This window comes from Oryx dammah, unplaced genomic scaffold (assembly GCF_014754425.2).
Source record: "Oryx dammah isolate SB20612 unplaced genomic scaffold, SCBI_Odam_1.1 HiC_scaffold_19, whole genome shotgun sequence".
NCBI lineage: Eukaryota > Metazoa > Chordata > Mammalia > Artiodactyla > Bovidae > Oryx > Oryx dammah.
In genome coordinates this window covers 63,643,914-63,658,599 of record NW_024070203.1, presented here as the reverse complement: position 1 = coordinate 63,658,599, position 14,686 = coordinate 63,643,914, and the positions used below count along the sequence as shown (strand labels likewise).

The 14,686-nt window shown below is 37.9% G+C and overlaps 1 protein-coding gene across 3 annotated transcripts in view; it reads right to left on the bottom strand.

The window, feature by feature from the left end:
- LOC120878903 (CUB and sushi domain-containing protein 3-like) overlaps window positions 1–14,686 on the bottom strand; it is a 1,427,768-nt gene that overhangs the window by 462,228 nt on the left and 950,854 nt on the right. For all 3 annotated transcript variants that reach the window (XM_040261811.1, XM_040261812.1, XM_040261813.1), the window contains 2 exons: window positions 13,090–13,277; window positions 8,637–8,825 (listed from right to left, as the gene is read on the bottom strand). In XM_040261811.1, the coding sequence (XP_040117745.1) occupies window positions 8,637–8,825; window positions 13,090–13,277 (377 nt within the window). The remainder of the gene's footprint in view (window positions 1–8,636; window positions 8,826–13,089; window positions 13,278–14,686) is intronic.

Here is a 14,686-nt window from a genome sequence, read left to right as displayed (position 1 = left end):
TTCATGTTACGGAAAACGTCTGTCCAAGAAAAACAAGTAGCACAGCAAAGTCACACCAGTAGCCCAAAATATGAGCTGAGAGCAATTAGCCAGACATACAACAATCTTGTTAAGTATAAATAGCTTTTATTTTTTCTCCCTGATTTTTTCCATATATGACCACTACCTGACTACTACCTGGTCACATGATAAGAATCTGAGTTTTAAAATATGAAGTTTCCTCAAAAGACAACCCCTTGAATGCAACTGCCCAACTCAGAAAATTATACCTTGCCCTTGGTAGAGATGCACACTTGGCAAGTGCTAAATTTTCTATAACTAGAACAGACTTTCTAGACCATTATTAATGAAACCACTTTGAGTATTGCAATGGGACAAAGAAATGGCCAGTTTTTACAAACCCCATCATGATTCTTTTTGTCTGTTTTTAACCTTAGATCTCTTTTCTTTAGGTCTACCTAATTTGAACTGTATAAACTTATTTGAGACTGTTTATTACTTGAATTCTATGCATCATCATTACTTGAATTTTTGGGTCCTGGCTGGATGGCATCAAGGACTTGATGGATGTGAGTCTGAGTGAACTCCGGGAGATGGTGATGGACAGGGAGGCCTAGCGTGCTGCGATTCATGGGGTCGCAAAGAGTCGGACATGACTGAGCGACTGAACTGAACTGAAACATCAGTTCATGTACTCTTTTGCTATGTTAGTCTGTGTACTCAAATCTTTCAATAATATGAAAAAATTAGGGGAGCAATAAAATGTAAGTACATTCAGTTCAATTTCAGATTCTGTGCTTAATGACGTAGGTGATACAGATAATCAAGTAATTTCTTCAGTTGTAAATGTCCCCCATCATAAGATGGCTATGTGTGTGTGTGCTCAGTCACTCAGTTGAGTGAAGCGATAGTCAATCATGTCAACTGTCTGTGATCCCATGGGCTGTGGCCTGCCAGGCTCCTTTACCCATGGAATTCTCCAGGCCAGAATACTGGAGTGGGTAGCTGTTCCCTTCTCCAGGGAATCTTGCCAACCCAGGGATCAAACCCAGATCTCCCTCACTGCAGGCAGATTCTTTACCGTCTGAGCCACCACGGAAGTCCCAGTCACTCAGTAATGTCTGATTTTTTATGACCCCAGGTCTGTAGCTTGCAGAGCTCCTCTGTCCATGGTATTCTCTGTGTAAGAATACTAGAGTTGGTAGCCACTCCATTCTCCAGGGGAATCTTCCCTACCAGGGATCAAATCCAGGTCTCCTGCATTGCAGGCATATTCTTTACCATCTGAACTACCAGGGAAGCCCCAGATGACTGTATTGTTTATCAAACAAAATAGGATAATTTGGGGGGAGAAATTAGAGTGCCAGGGAAAAGAGTGAATGCAGGGCTTCTCTTAGGCAATTCAGGACGTGTGGAAAGAATAGTCTGCTCATTCTTTCATTAAAATCAGATTTATTGAGCACCCACTGTGTGACATGCCACACTGGATGAAGAACAAACTTGAATCAAGATTGCTGGGAGAAATATCAATAATCTCAGAATGCAAATGATACCACGGTTATGGCAGAAAATTAAGAGGAACTAATATTGACTATGCCAAAGCCTTTGATTGTGTGGATCACAATAAACTGTGAAAAATTCTGAAAGAGATGGGAATACCAGACCACCTGACCTGTCTCTTGAGAAATCTGTATGCAGGTCAGGAAGCAACAGTTAGAACTGGACATCGAACAACAGACTGGTTCCAAAAAGGAAAAGGAATACATCAAGGCTGTATATTGTCACCCTGCTTATTTAACTTCTATGCAGAGTACATCATGAGAAACGCTGGACTGGAAGAAACACAAGCTGGAATCAAGATTGCCAGGAGAAATATCAATAACCTCAGATATGCAGATGACACCACCCTTATGGCAGAAAGTTAAGAAGAACTCAAAAGCCTCTTGATGAAAGTGAAAGAGGAGAGTGAAAAAGTTGGCTTCAAGCTCAACATTCAGAAAATGAAGATCATGACATCTGGTCCCTTCATTTCATGGGAAATAGAAAGGGAAACAGTGGAAAAAGTGTCAGACTTTATTTTTTGGTGCTCCAGAATCACTGCAGATGGTGACTGCAGCCATGAAATTAAAAGACGCTTACTCTTTGGAAGGAAAGTTATGACCAATCTAGATAGCATATTGAAAAGCAGAGACATTACTTTGCCAACAAAGGTATATCTAGTCAAGGCTATGGTTTTCCCGTGGTCATGTATGGATGTGAGAGTTGGACTGTGAAGAAAGCTGAGTGCCGAAGAATTAATGCTTTTGAACTGTGGTGTTGGAGAAGAGTCTTGAGAGTCCCTTGGACTGCAAGGAGATCCAACCAGTCCATTCTGAAGGAGATCAGTCCTGGGTGTTCATTGGAAGGACTGATGCTAAAGCTGAAACTCCAATACTTTGGCCACCTCATGCAAAGAGTTGACTCATTGGAAAAGATCCTGATGCTGGGAGGGATTGAGGGCAGGAGGAGAAGAGGACGACAGAGGATGAGATGGCTGGATGGCATCATCAACTTGATGGACATGAGTTTGAGTGAACTCTGGGAATTGGTGATGGACAGAGAGGCCTGGCATGCTGTGATTCATGGGATCGCAAAGTGTAGGACACGACTGAGTGACTGAACTGAATTGAACTGAACTGAAACAGCCTCTTGATGAAAGTGAAAGAAGAGAGTGGAAAAGCTGACTTAAATCTCAACATTCAAAAAACGAAGATCATGGCATCTGGCCCCATCACTTAATGGCAAACAGATAGGGAAACAATGGAAACAGACAGACTTAATTTTGGGGAGGAGGCTCCAAAATCACTGCAGATGGTGACTGCAGCCATGAAATTAAAAGATGCTTGCTCCTTGGAAGGAAAGCTATGCCAAACTTTGACAGCATATTAAAATGCAGAGACATTACTTTGCAAACAAATGTCCGTATAGTTAAAGTTATGGTTTTTCCAGTAGCCAAGTATGGATGTGAGAATTGGACCATAGAGAAGGCTGAGCACCAAAGAATTGATGCTTTTGAATTGAGATGTTGGAGAAGACTCTTGAGAGTCCCTTGGACTGCAAGCGGATAAAATCAGTAAATCCTAAAGGAAATCAACCCTGAATATTCACTGGAAGGACTGATGTTGAAGCTGAAACTCCAATACTCTGGCCACCTGATGCAAAGAGCTGACTAATTAGAAAAGACCCTAATTCTGGGAAGACTGAACGCAGGAGGAAGAGGGGACAACAGAGGATGAGATGGTTGGATGGCATCACTGACTCAATGGACATGAGTCTGAGCAAGTCCAGGAGATGGTGAAGGACAGGGGAGCCTGCTATGCTGTAGTCCATTGGGTTGCAAAGAGTCAGACACGACTGAGTGACTGAACAACAACAACGAAGTGTGTGACAGAAACTGAACTATTCTTGGCACTAATGACATAGCAATGAATATAATAACGTCTTGCCACTTAGAATTTACATTTTTGATAAAAAAAAACAGATTACATATACATAACAATGTTGTTAGAGAGTGGTGAATACTATGAAGAAAAATATAAATGACATGACAGGGATTATCCCTTTATGGGGACTGTCAGTGATATGATATTTTAAGTAGAGATTGAGCGTATTTAGGAAGAAGGTCATGTGACTATATGAAACCTATTTCAGGAAGAAGAAGAAATGAGAGAGAGTTGGAGGGATGGGGAGAGGGAGAGCCTTTTAATATATGAAGAAAAGCCAGGAGACCTGTGTAGCTTGAGCGCAGTGGTATGAATGAGGGACAAAGTTGTGAGAGATGAGGCATGGGAGGTACTCAGGGCCCAGATTACATGGGAGCAATTAAGTCATGCAAAAGTTTTGAGATTTTATTCTTCTTGGGATGCTAAGTGCTAGAAGGCTCTGGGCAGCAGAGTGCCCTGATCTGCCTTAACTCATAAAATAATTACTCTGGTTGCTTTCTGAAAAGTAGACCTAAGAGGTCAAAGGGAAAAGAAAGAAACCCCTCAAGAAATACATGGTGAAAAATAAGGTATCAAATTTATTAAATAATGCAGAATCTAATTAAACTGTTTATCACTTGTTTAAGATTCAAGGTTTCAATAATAAACAAAGATGAAGTTAGAAAGATCAAGTTTTTGCTCAGAAACCTAAATATACAAAAATAGGACTTAAACACCAATACAGTATACTAACGCATATATATGGAATTTAGAAAGATGGTAACGATAACCCTGTATGCGAGAGAGCAAAAGAGACACAGATGTATATCAAATTTACTAAATACTGCAGAATGTAACTAAACTGTTTATCACTTGTTTAAGATTCAAGGTTTCAATAATAAACCAAGATGAAGTTAGAAAGATCAAGTTTTTGCTCATAAACCTTAATTTAAACACCAATACAGTATACTAACATATATATATGGAATTGAGAAAGATGGTTAACGATAACCCTGTATGGGAGACAGCAAAAGAGACACAGATATATAGAACAGTCTTATGGACTCTGTGGGAGAGGGCGAGGGTGGGATGACTTGGGAGAATGGCAATGAAACATGTATAATATCATCTGTGAAACGAACTGCCAGTCTAGGTTCAATGCATGATACAGGATGCTCAGGGCTGGTGCACTGGGATGACCCAGAGGGATGGTATGGGGAGGGAGGTGGGAGGAGGGTTCAGGATGGGGAACACATGTACACCCATGGTGGATTCATGTTGATACATGGCAAAACTAATACAATATTGTAAAGTAATTAGCCTCCAATTAAAATAAATAAGTTTATATTTAAAAAATGTAGTCTGCCATATAACATAATTGATGTTAGTTAAAAAGTCCTCTTTTTCAGCCATATATTCCAGGGAGTTCAGAGTATCCATAAATTATTTCAACAGCTCTATGTATTTCTTTATTCAAAGTTCTAAACATGGGGCATCACTGAAGAAAGAATAATAAAACTTTAATTGTACTTTAAATAGTTTTAGTACCATATTGTAAAGAATGGGGGTAGGAGGTAGCATGACAGTAGACTTGTGCATAGGATCTGGATCAAGGCTGCCTGAATTTCAATCTTGACTTGGCCATTAACTAGTGGGATGACACAAGGCAAGATATTTAAGCTCTATTTGCCTTAGTTTTCTTATATGTTAAGTGGTGATCATAACAGCAATTACCTCTTGGAGTTATTTTGATAAAATTAATTAATAAACACAAAACACCTGTAGCAGTACCAGCACATGCTCCTGCTGCTGCTGCTGCTGCTAAGTGCTTCAGTCGTGTCCAACTCTATGCGACCCCATAGACGGCAGCCCTCCAGGCTCCCCTGTCCCTGGGATTCTCCAGGCAAGAACACTGGAGTGGGTTGCCATTTCCTTCTCCAATGCATGAAAGTGAAACGTGAAAGTGAAGTCGCTCAGTCGTGTCCAACTCTAGCGACGCCATGGACTGCAGCCTACCAGGCTCCTCCGTCCATGGGATTTTCCAGGCAAGAGTACTGGAGTGGGGTGCCATTGCCTTCTCCGACCAGCACATGGTAAACCCTCATTAAATGTTATCGATCATTACTGCAAACCCTCACTGACTAGTGTGCTTTGCAAGTCAATTAACCATGGGCTGACCAGGTAGTGTTACTGGTAAAAATCCCTGCCTGCCAATGCAGGAGACGCAAGTTTGATACCTGGGTCAGGAAGATCCCTTGGAGGAGGGCATAGCAACCGACTCTGGTATTCTTGTATGGAGAATCCCATGGACAGAGGAGCCTGATGGGCTACAGTCCATAGGGTCACAAAGAGTCGGACACAACTGAAGCAACTGAGAAGCAGCAGTGTGAATTAACTATGGCCTATGAAGAAACGATAAGAACTATTGTGTGCCAAAGTAAGGCAAGCTGTACCTTGAGTAACCAAGCAATCTATGTCAATGGAGGTTACACTCTTGGATCAGGAGAATAAATTCTGTTTATTCACTATTCCTCCCTTAAAGGAATTTTAGATTATTTGCCTCTGGGGAAAAAGTTTAAACTGAAGGAAAAGCATAATCAAATCAGTGTACAAGATTATATGTAGTCGAGTTCAGTAAGAATGAATGAAAAATTAAGTAGCAGCTTCACACAAAGCTCAGACATTCAAAAAAGTGAATATAAATTATGCCTTGTCTAGCTATACTTCCTATCCAGCTACACTTCCCTGGTGGCTCAGACAGTAAAGCGTATGCCTACGATGCAGGAGACCAGGGTTCAATCCCTGGGTTGGGAGGATCTCCTGGAGAAGGAACTGACAACCCACTCCAGTATTCTTGCCTGGAAAATCCCATGGCTGGAGAAGCTTGGTAGGCTACAGTACATAGGGTCACAAAGAGTCAGACATGACTGAGCGACTTCACTTTCACTTTCACTTTCACTTTCACTTTTTACACCTATATTCAGAATGAGTTGGGGGTACAAAAGAGGAAGATAGATAAAGATGGAGATTTCAGTTTGACATAAATAATCTTTCAAAAAAACAAAGAGGTAAGAATACTGGAAGGAGACAAAACTGGGAAGGATAGAGTCCATGTTATTAAGAATCATGAATTTCTTGATTAATAATTTAAACTTTTATCCCTAAGAAACAAAAAGTCATTAAATATTTTTGACATTGCATATAACATGAAATAGAATGAAGATTAGAGTGAAGTAGTTGGATATTGAATTTAAGGTTGATTCCAGTTGCCTTGATGAGAGATGATAAGGATCTATGTTGCTCCTAGGCAAACTAGACACATTCAGTTTTATTATTAATAACACTTAAGCATGCTGGTATGCTGCTGCTGCTACTGCTAAATTGCTTCAGTTCTGTCTGACTCTGTGTGACCCCACAGACGGCAGTCCACCAAGCTCCCCCGTCTCTGGGATTCTCCAGGCAAGAACACTGGAGTGGGTTGCCATTTCCTTCTCCAATGCAAGAAAGTGAAAAGTGAAAGTGAAGTTGCTCAGTCGTGTCCGACTCTTAGTGACCCCATGGACTGCAGCCTACCAGGCTCCCCTGTCCATGGGATTTTCCAGGCAAGAGTACTGGAGTGGGGTGCCACTGCCTTCTCTGATATGCTGGTATACTTGGACATTATTTTTTTTCCTCCTGCTTCTTCTGATAATATCACCACCAAACCTTTCTATCTTGGTGAATTTACTCTATCATATGTCTTCATAGGGATGGATGGACACATGACCTGGAGAAAGCCAATCAAAAAGGGCACTTTTTCATTACTACAGTTTCTGGTAGAGGTATGGACTAATCAGAGACCTTTCCTCATATTTTTTTAATAAGAACAGAATGGTAGAACTCTCATTCTTCTCTGATTTTGGAAATGTGAGGTTATATGATTCCATCCTGAGAGTGTATTCTCCGCCTTTAGTCCCACATATAGAAAACGCCTGGTTTCAACTAAAGAGAATGATGATAAGGAGAGAGAAAAGCCAAGGTGGAAATAGAAATTTCCTTGAAAATGTCTGAATTCATGATTATCATTAGCAACAAGAAGTATGCCATGTGTGCCTTTTCTAAGTTTGGCCTGTGTTAGTTGCTCAGTTGTGTCCCACTCTTTGTGACCCCATGGACTATAGCCCACTAGGCTCCTCTGTCCATGGAATTCTCCAGGCAAGAACACTGGAGTGGGTTGCCATTCCTTTCTTCAGAGATTTTCTCCAACCAGGGATTGAACCTGAGTTTCCTGCATTGCAGGCAGGGTCTTTACAATATGAGCCACCAGGGAAGCCCTTTTCTAAGTCTGAAACTTCAAAAAACAAATTCTGCTTTCATTTTTAAAAATCATTTAGAATTGGATTTTTGTCACTTAAACCACAAGAATGCTGACTATTACAAATTGTACTGCACCAAATATGGGGCAGATATGCTGAGGATTCTTTTAAACCTTGTTATAAAAACAAATTGACACAAAAATGATGGCACTGACAGTATTTGAAAACACTTATGAAATGGGAGATGTGATCTTCCACTTGGCAAAAGGATAAGAATATGTTATGAATAGTGTTATAAACGAAAATTAAAACCCAGAACTAATGGATAGATTTACTTTGTGTGTATTTTTTATAAACCACATGTACAAGTATTTCCCAATCTTAGGAAAGCAGCTTCTTTCATTGTATTTTCATACATGTTTTCTAAAAAATGAAGGATTGCTGACTTATTTTCCATAGAAATAAATAAGAGATAAGGACACTGGTGTATTATTTCCTACAGGGAAGTCTGGTACATTGCTATAAAGCTGTGTAGCTAGGCAGGATTTGGACTATTACACATTGTCTTCCAGGCAGGAGGTAAATGCTCTAGCTCTTCATTGCATTCACCTGATACAATTTGACATTTTCAATGTTATTTTTTCAAGGAGTGTAGGACACAATAGGCACCTAAAATCATTAACTCAACACATTTTAAATATACATATAACATCCTTAGGCATTGGGTAAGTTTGACTTATTATCAGTATTCATTCTTTTGTGTCTTTATTAACAGTTTGATAACATAAAATTGGCAGAATTCAAGAAACCTCACATTTTACAAGATTATGTTGATTTATTTTTGGTTTATAAATTGGTTTATTTTCCATATTGAACCTACCATCACAGGTTGGAAGTGAATGACTCCACCAGTGGTTTTTCTCACACAGAAGGGGCTCTTCATGGCTCAGCCTATATCCAGGATCACAACTAAAGGAAACAGTAGATCCAATGGAGAAATCATGACCATAGCGACGACCATGTACAGGTATGCCAGGATCCAAGCAAGAATAAGTGTTCACTGTAACACCTGGAAAACACAAGGAAGAGGAAAGAGTAAGCTTGATGAGAATCAGTCACTGAAATAGATTCTTATTGTTCTAAACAAACTCATTCCTTCAAAACAAACAACTGTTGGTGATAACTTTTACAGATAAATTAATGTGCTGATCAGTTCAGTAGCTCAGTAGTGTCTGACTCTTTACGACCCCTGAAAAGGTTGCAAAAGTCCCTGAAATATAGGACTTCCCTGGTGGCTCACATGGTAAAGCGTCTTGCCTACAATGCGGGAGACCTGGGTTCCATCCCTGGGTCAGGAAGATCCTCTGGAGAAGGAAATGGCAACCCACTCCAGTACTCTTGCCTGGAAAATCCCATGGACAGAGGAGCGTGATAGGCTACAGTCCATGGGGTCACAAATAGTCGGACATGACTGAGTGACTTCACTCCATATATATATATATGTATGTATATATATACACACACACATTTATGGGTTTCCCTGGTAGCTCAGCTGGTAAAGAATCCACCTGCAATGCAGGAGATCCTGGTTCTATTCCTGGGTCAGGAAGATCTCCTTGAAAAGGGATAGGCTACTCACTTCAATATTCTTGGGCTTCCCTGGTGGCTCAGATGGTAAAGAATTCACCTGCATGAATGAGGGAGACCTAGGTTCAATCCCCAGGTTGGGAAGATTCCCTGGAGGAAGGTATGGCAACCCACTCTGATATTCTTGCCTGAAGAATCCCCATGTACAGAGGAGCCTGATGGGTTACAGTCCATGGGATTGCAGAGAGTCAGACATGACTGAGTGACTAAGCACAGCACAGTAGATGCATATACAATAATTTTCATAGCAATAATTAATGTTTTCAGCTTGTTATATTCTGTGTTTTTATAACTCTAAAATGTTTGCAAAATTTGCCTCATTTAGTCATTAAAATAATCCTATGAAATTATTTCTATCATTAAAACTCCATTTAATTGTTTTAGGAGACTCTATGTCTTAGAGATTGGTATCTGTGTCAAAGGATTTGTTCTGTAGCCATCTATCATTGCCTTGATTTATATATTTACATAATCTAAGAAACATGATTATATCTACATTTCAAGAAATACAACATAATACAGCTTCTTGGGATTGGGGATTGCAGTAAAACAAATCAAAACAAAAAAACAGAAAGTCTATTCTGTGTTTTTTTTATTATTTTAATGTGTTTTGTAAACTATAAATAACTTTTATCCTATTGGTGAAGTGTTTGTAATCTTCCTGTTTTGAGAGGAAGACAGATGGGTAAAAGTACTCAAGAAAGGGAATAAAATCAAGTTCTGGAGTACAACCAGTGATGGCATTTCATGAAACCCTTCCCATAAAAATTTGGTTCACTGGAGAAATCAAGTTTTATCCTTTAATGTGTTCCATTAAAATAAAAATAGAAATTCACAAAATACCAAATATATTTTTAAAGTTTTAAGTAGTATAATAACATTTTTCTCTACTGATTTTGAGGCATGTGAATGGTTCATTTAAAAAAGATAATTTGGATACTTTCAGCTTGAGAAACTTATTAAAGTGTCGACAGAAATAGTGTTTTATTTGTTTTCTTGGTAAGAAAGGATTTGTGATGTTAGAGCTTACCTCACAATACTAAACAAGTGAAAGTGTTAGTCACTCAGTCATGTATGACTCTTTGCAACCCCATAGACTATAGCCCACCAGGCCCCTCTGTCCATGGGATTCTCTAGGCAAGGATATTGGAGTGGGTATCCATTCCCTTCTCCAGAGGATCTTCCTGACCTAGGGATCAAACCCAGGTCTCTGGCATTGCAGGTGAATTCTTTCCAGTGAGTCACCAGGGAAGCCCCTAAGTTGGCCTTTTGGTTTACTAAATAAACCACAAGGCTAATTAGAATAAAAATGAAAGAAAATGAACTTTTATAAACAAATTTAAATTCAGAGTCACTGTCTCCTGGGCAGATTAGACCAAAATCAGTATCTGTTGTGCCTCTCATCAGCCTCAGAATTATCTAGCCTCTACTCTGCCATTTAAGCACTAGCCCTCAGTAATAATTTGGACTATTTCACCAAAGGCCTCTAGGTGACAATCTTGCTGACTGTGATAGACTCTGCTTGAGCCAAACTCAGAGTCAGGCTCACCCCCTTGGCTGGGCTTCCCTGATAAACACAGTTGGTAAAGAATTTGCCTGTAATGGAGGAGACCCCAGGTCGACTCCTGGAAGATCCACTGGAGAAGGGATAGGCTAACCACTAGAGTCTTCTGGGGTTTCCCTTGTGGCTCAGCTGGTAAAGAATCTGCTTGCAGTGTGGGAGACCTGGGTTCGATCCCTGGGTTGGCAAGATCCCCTGGAGAAGAGAAAGGTTACCCACTCCAGTATTCTGACCTAGAGAATTCCATGGACTGTATAGGCCATAGGGTTGCAGAGAGTTGGACCCGACTTTCACCCCAGGCTCTATTCTTGTTCCATTTAATTCAGTTTTTAGCAAGAATCTGAACTAAATCTGTTGGTCAGTTTATTGAAAATCCTCACCCTTTTAGTAACACTTTGCATGACAGTTTAACGTAATCCTTAAAATAATTCTGTGTAAGAGAACACGATTACGACCACCTACCTTGATTGAAATGGACTGAATAAGATGTATTTGGCATAGAATAGAACGCTGGACAAAAGTGAAAATGGTGTCTGCTCATGTTAGCACACTGATACAAATTAATTTCTAGTGAAAATTAATTTTGACATAGACCTTTAAAAATGACTGTACTCTGACTCAGGCTTAACTAATAAATGTTAAAGATCGAAATTAAAGTTCTTTAAATTCATTTTAATTCCCAAGTGTGTGTTAATCCTCTTACTGAATTTTGTAATAGTTCATAAAATATATTTCCATGCCACAAAGCTCTAAGTAAAGGGAAGTTAATATAATTAAATGATATTGTAGATAAGATTGAAAAGAAAAAGAAAACAATAAATATATATTCATAAGAAAAAAAAAAACAACAAAAAACCTCATGGGTCCAACCAGATTTACTGAAGAGAGACACCTAACATGGAATATACAGTTACAAATTTAAATGCTGAAATTTTTTTTCTGAGGGGCGAGGGGGCATAGGAGACTTGAATACAAAAATGAAGAGATACGTTATCTATCTGAAACTGATTTAAAGATATCTTGCAATAATCTTAAATGTATTGTTAGATACAATCACCACAACTGTTTTTCATGGAAAGATATATGGCAACATATTTCTAGATTAAAATGTCTGAATACATGAGTTTATATGTATGTGTGTAACTGTGCATCATATGTGATACTTCCACACGTTTAAATATGTTAGATGTTTATAAATAAAACAGATTTGTATATATATATCAGAATCAATTAAAAAATCAGACATATTTTAGATTTTTTAAACAAAACTGTAGTATTCTAAGTGAAATTATTGTAAACTTATTCCAGCACTGTAAATTAGCTGCTGCTGCTGCTGCTGCTAAGTCGCTTCAGTCGTGTCTGACTCTGTGCGACCCCATAGATGGCAGCCCACCAGGCTCCCCCGTCCCTGGGATTCTCCAGGCAAGAACACTGGAGTGGGTTGCCATTTCCTTCTCCAACGCATGAAAGTGAAAAGTGAAAGCAAAGCCGCTCTGTCCTGTCTGACTCGCAGCGACCCCAGGGACTGCAGCCTACCAGGCTCCTCCGTCTATGGGGTTTTCCAGGCAAGAGTACTGGAGTGGGGTGCCATTGCCTTCTCTGACTGTAAATTAGAGTTTGTTTTAATATACAGCCTTTGGCTAGTTATGTTAGCCATAGTTGCATGTACATGAGTATATGTTTTATTTTATAATATTAATATAATTTTCAATACTTCATACAAAACAAAATTAATATTTTAAATGGAAATGTATGCAATGAGTGTGAGGAAAATATAGAAGTATGATTGAGTTTATGAAGTAAATGCTAGAAAAATTTGTCAATGTTGATACACATATTAGACTGACATTTCCACTTATTGTTGGTTTTTCAGAACTGCACAAATAATGATTATATGAACTCACTTTTAAGATTTTTTAGTTAATACTTTTTTACATTTCCTTAGTATTTCCCTTCATAATGATATTACATAGATATTGCTGGAAAAAACCTATTATGGAATTTACTGAAACACACACTTTATAACCCATTAGCATTCTCATAGGTTCTCTTAATGATACAAGATAATACCAAAAGCATAGAAAAGAGAATAAAAACATTAAAAAATAATGTTGGCATTACTTACTTTCATAATGAATCTTGAAACCATTATTAGAACGACTATTGTCTGTTGTAAATAGAAGGTATATAAAATTACTGCTGCTAAATAGAAACTGAGGCACCTGTGTGCCATTGTAAGATCCAAGCAAGGGTGACAGAAGATTTGGCCCATCGTGAACTTCCAGAACATCATAATTCAATTCAGTCTGAAATCTAAAATTACGAGAGACATGTGAAAATATATTTATTAGGAAAAAAACACTTTAGGCTGCTATTTAAATTACTATTTATAATTTTTACTAATTTTATATATAATTTTCTTTAGCTTTGCTAATATCTTATACATCATTTAAGGATCCATAATTTAAGAATACCAAAGTTATAAGCTCTTATTCCTATGGACAATTTTCATGTAAATAGTTTTTATATATACTTATTGTTCACAAGATTTATTCAAATGTTACAAAATGTCTTGAGTAAATAAATGGTCTTTTCGTTAACTAAACATGTTTTATGAAGTCGTCTTTTTTTTTTTTTTGGCTTTCTTCATTTCTATGGAAAACTATGTGACTATATAACATTTACCCTCAGTCAGATCATCATAATTTCATCTTAATAGTATACGTATATATATTTCAAATCTGACCTCTGCCCATACTGACCTCTGCTTCCTATCTCTGCTTTGTTTTTTTGACAAATCTGTTTGGCCATTAAATTTTTGTATAGTTTTTATTTAGATTTTTGGCTGTTCTTCCTGATACTGCTTGCAATTTTTTAAAAGATATAATTATATTATAATCTGTAGCCAAAACAGAGCTTCTTTTAACATGCATAACACATTACTGATAAAATAAAATTTTGAATTCTTTCTTGCATGTCAGGATTATACCACATTTTGAATCTGGATCAGAAATCTTATAGAAAAAAAAAAAGCCTTTATGTGGAATCATTAACAACTGAGCATCTGACTCCCTTGCCATGATGATCCTACAGCCTAGGACATTCTTTTCTGCCTTCACCGAGGTTTTCCTATACATATTTCAGTTTTCAGCTTAGATATGTCCACAGCAAGCCCTTCTCTGACCTCACAGTGTAGGTTAGTTTCTTTACCATATTGTCACAATTTATTGTGCTCATGTGATACTAATCATAGTTGCTTGCTTGTTGACAGCTGCCTCCTTTAAGAGATTATGAACTCCATGAGGTCAGTTTCTGTTTTTTGCTGATGTTCTGCATATAGCAAACCCTCAGTAAATATTTATTAGATAAATGAAAGAATGAATGTATTTTAAAGGAAAAAAAGAGAATATCTTCTCTAGAACTGTTATTAATTTTATTTTAAAAAGTCAATATATTTAAATACTTCAGTATTAACTATTCATTTTCACTCTTTCAAAATATACCTTCCAACACATTTTGTCAACTAGTTATATTCACTATGTTTTTAAAATAATTGTCAGTTGAAATATCCACCAATTTTCAGACAATCACTTTATAATCAATAGTTATCATTAATAGATATTCACTCCATCATACCTAACAATAGTCAAAACAAAGTGTATGATTTAATGCTGTTTGAGAAATACAAATGAAATATTTTTAGATTTGTACTCTGGTACATA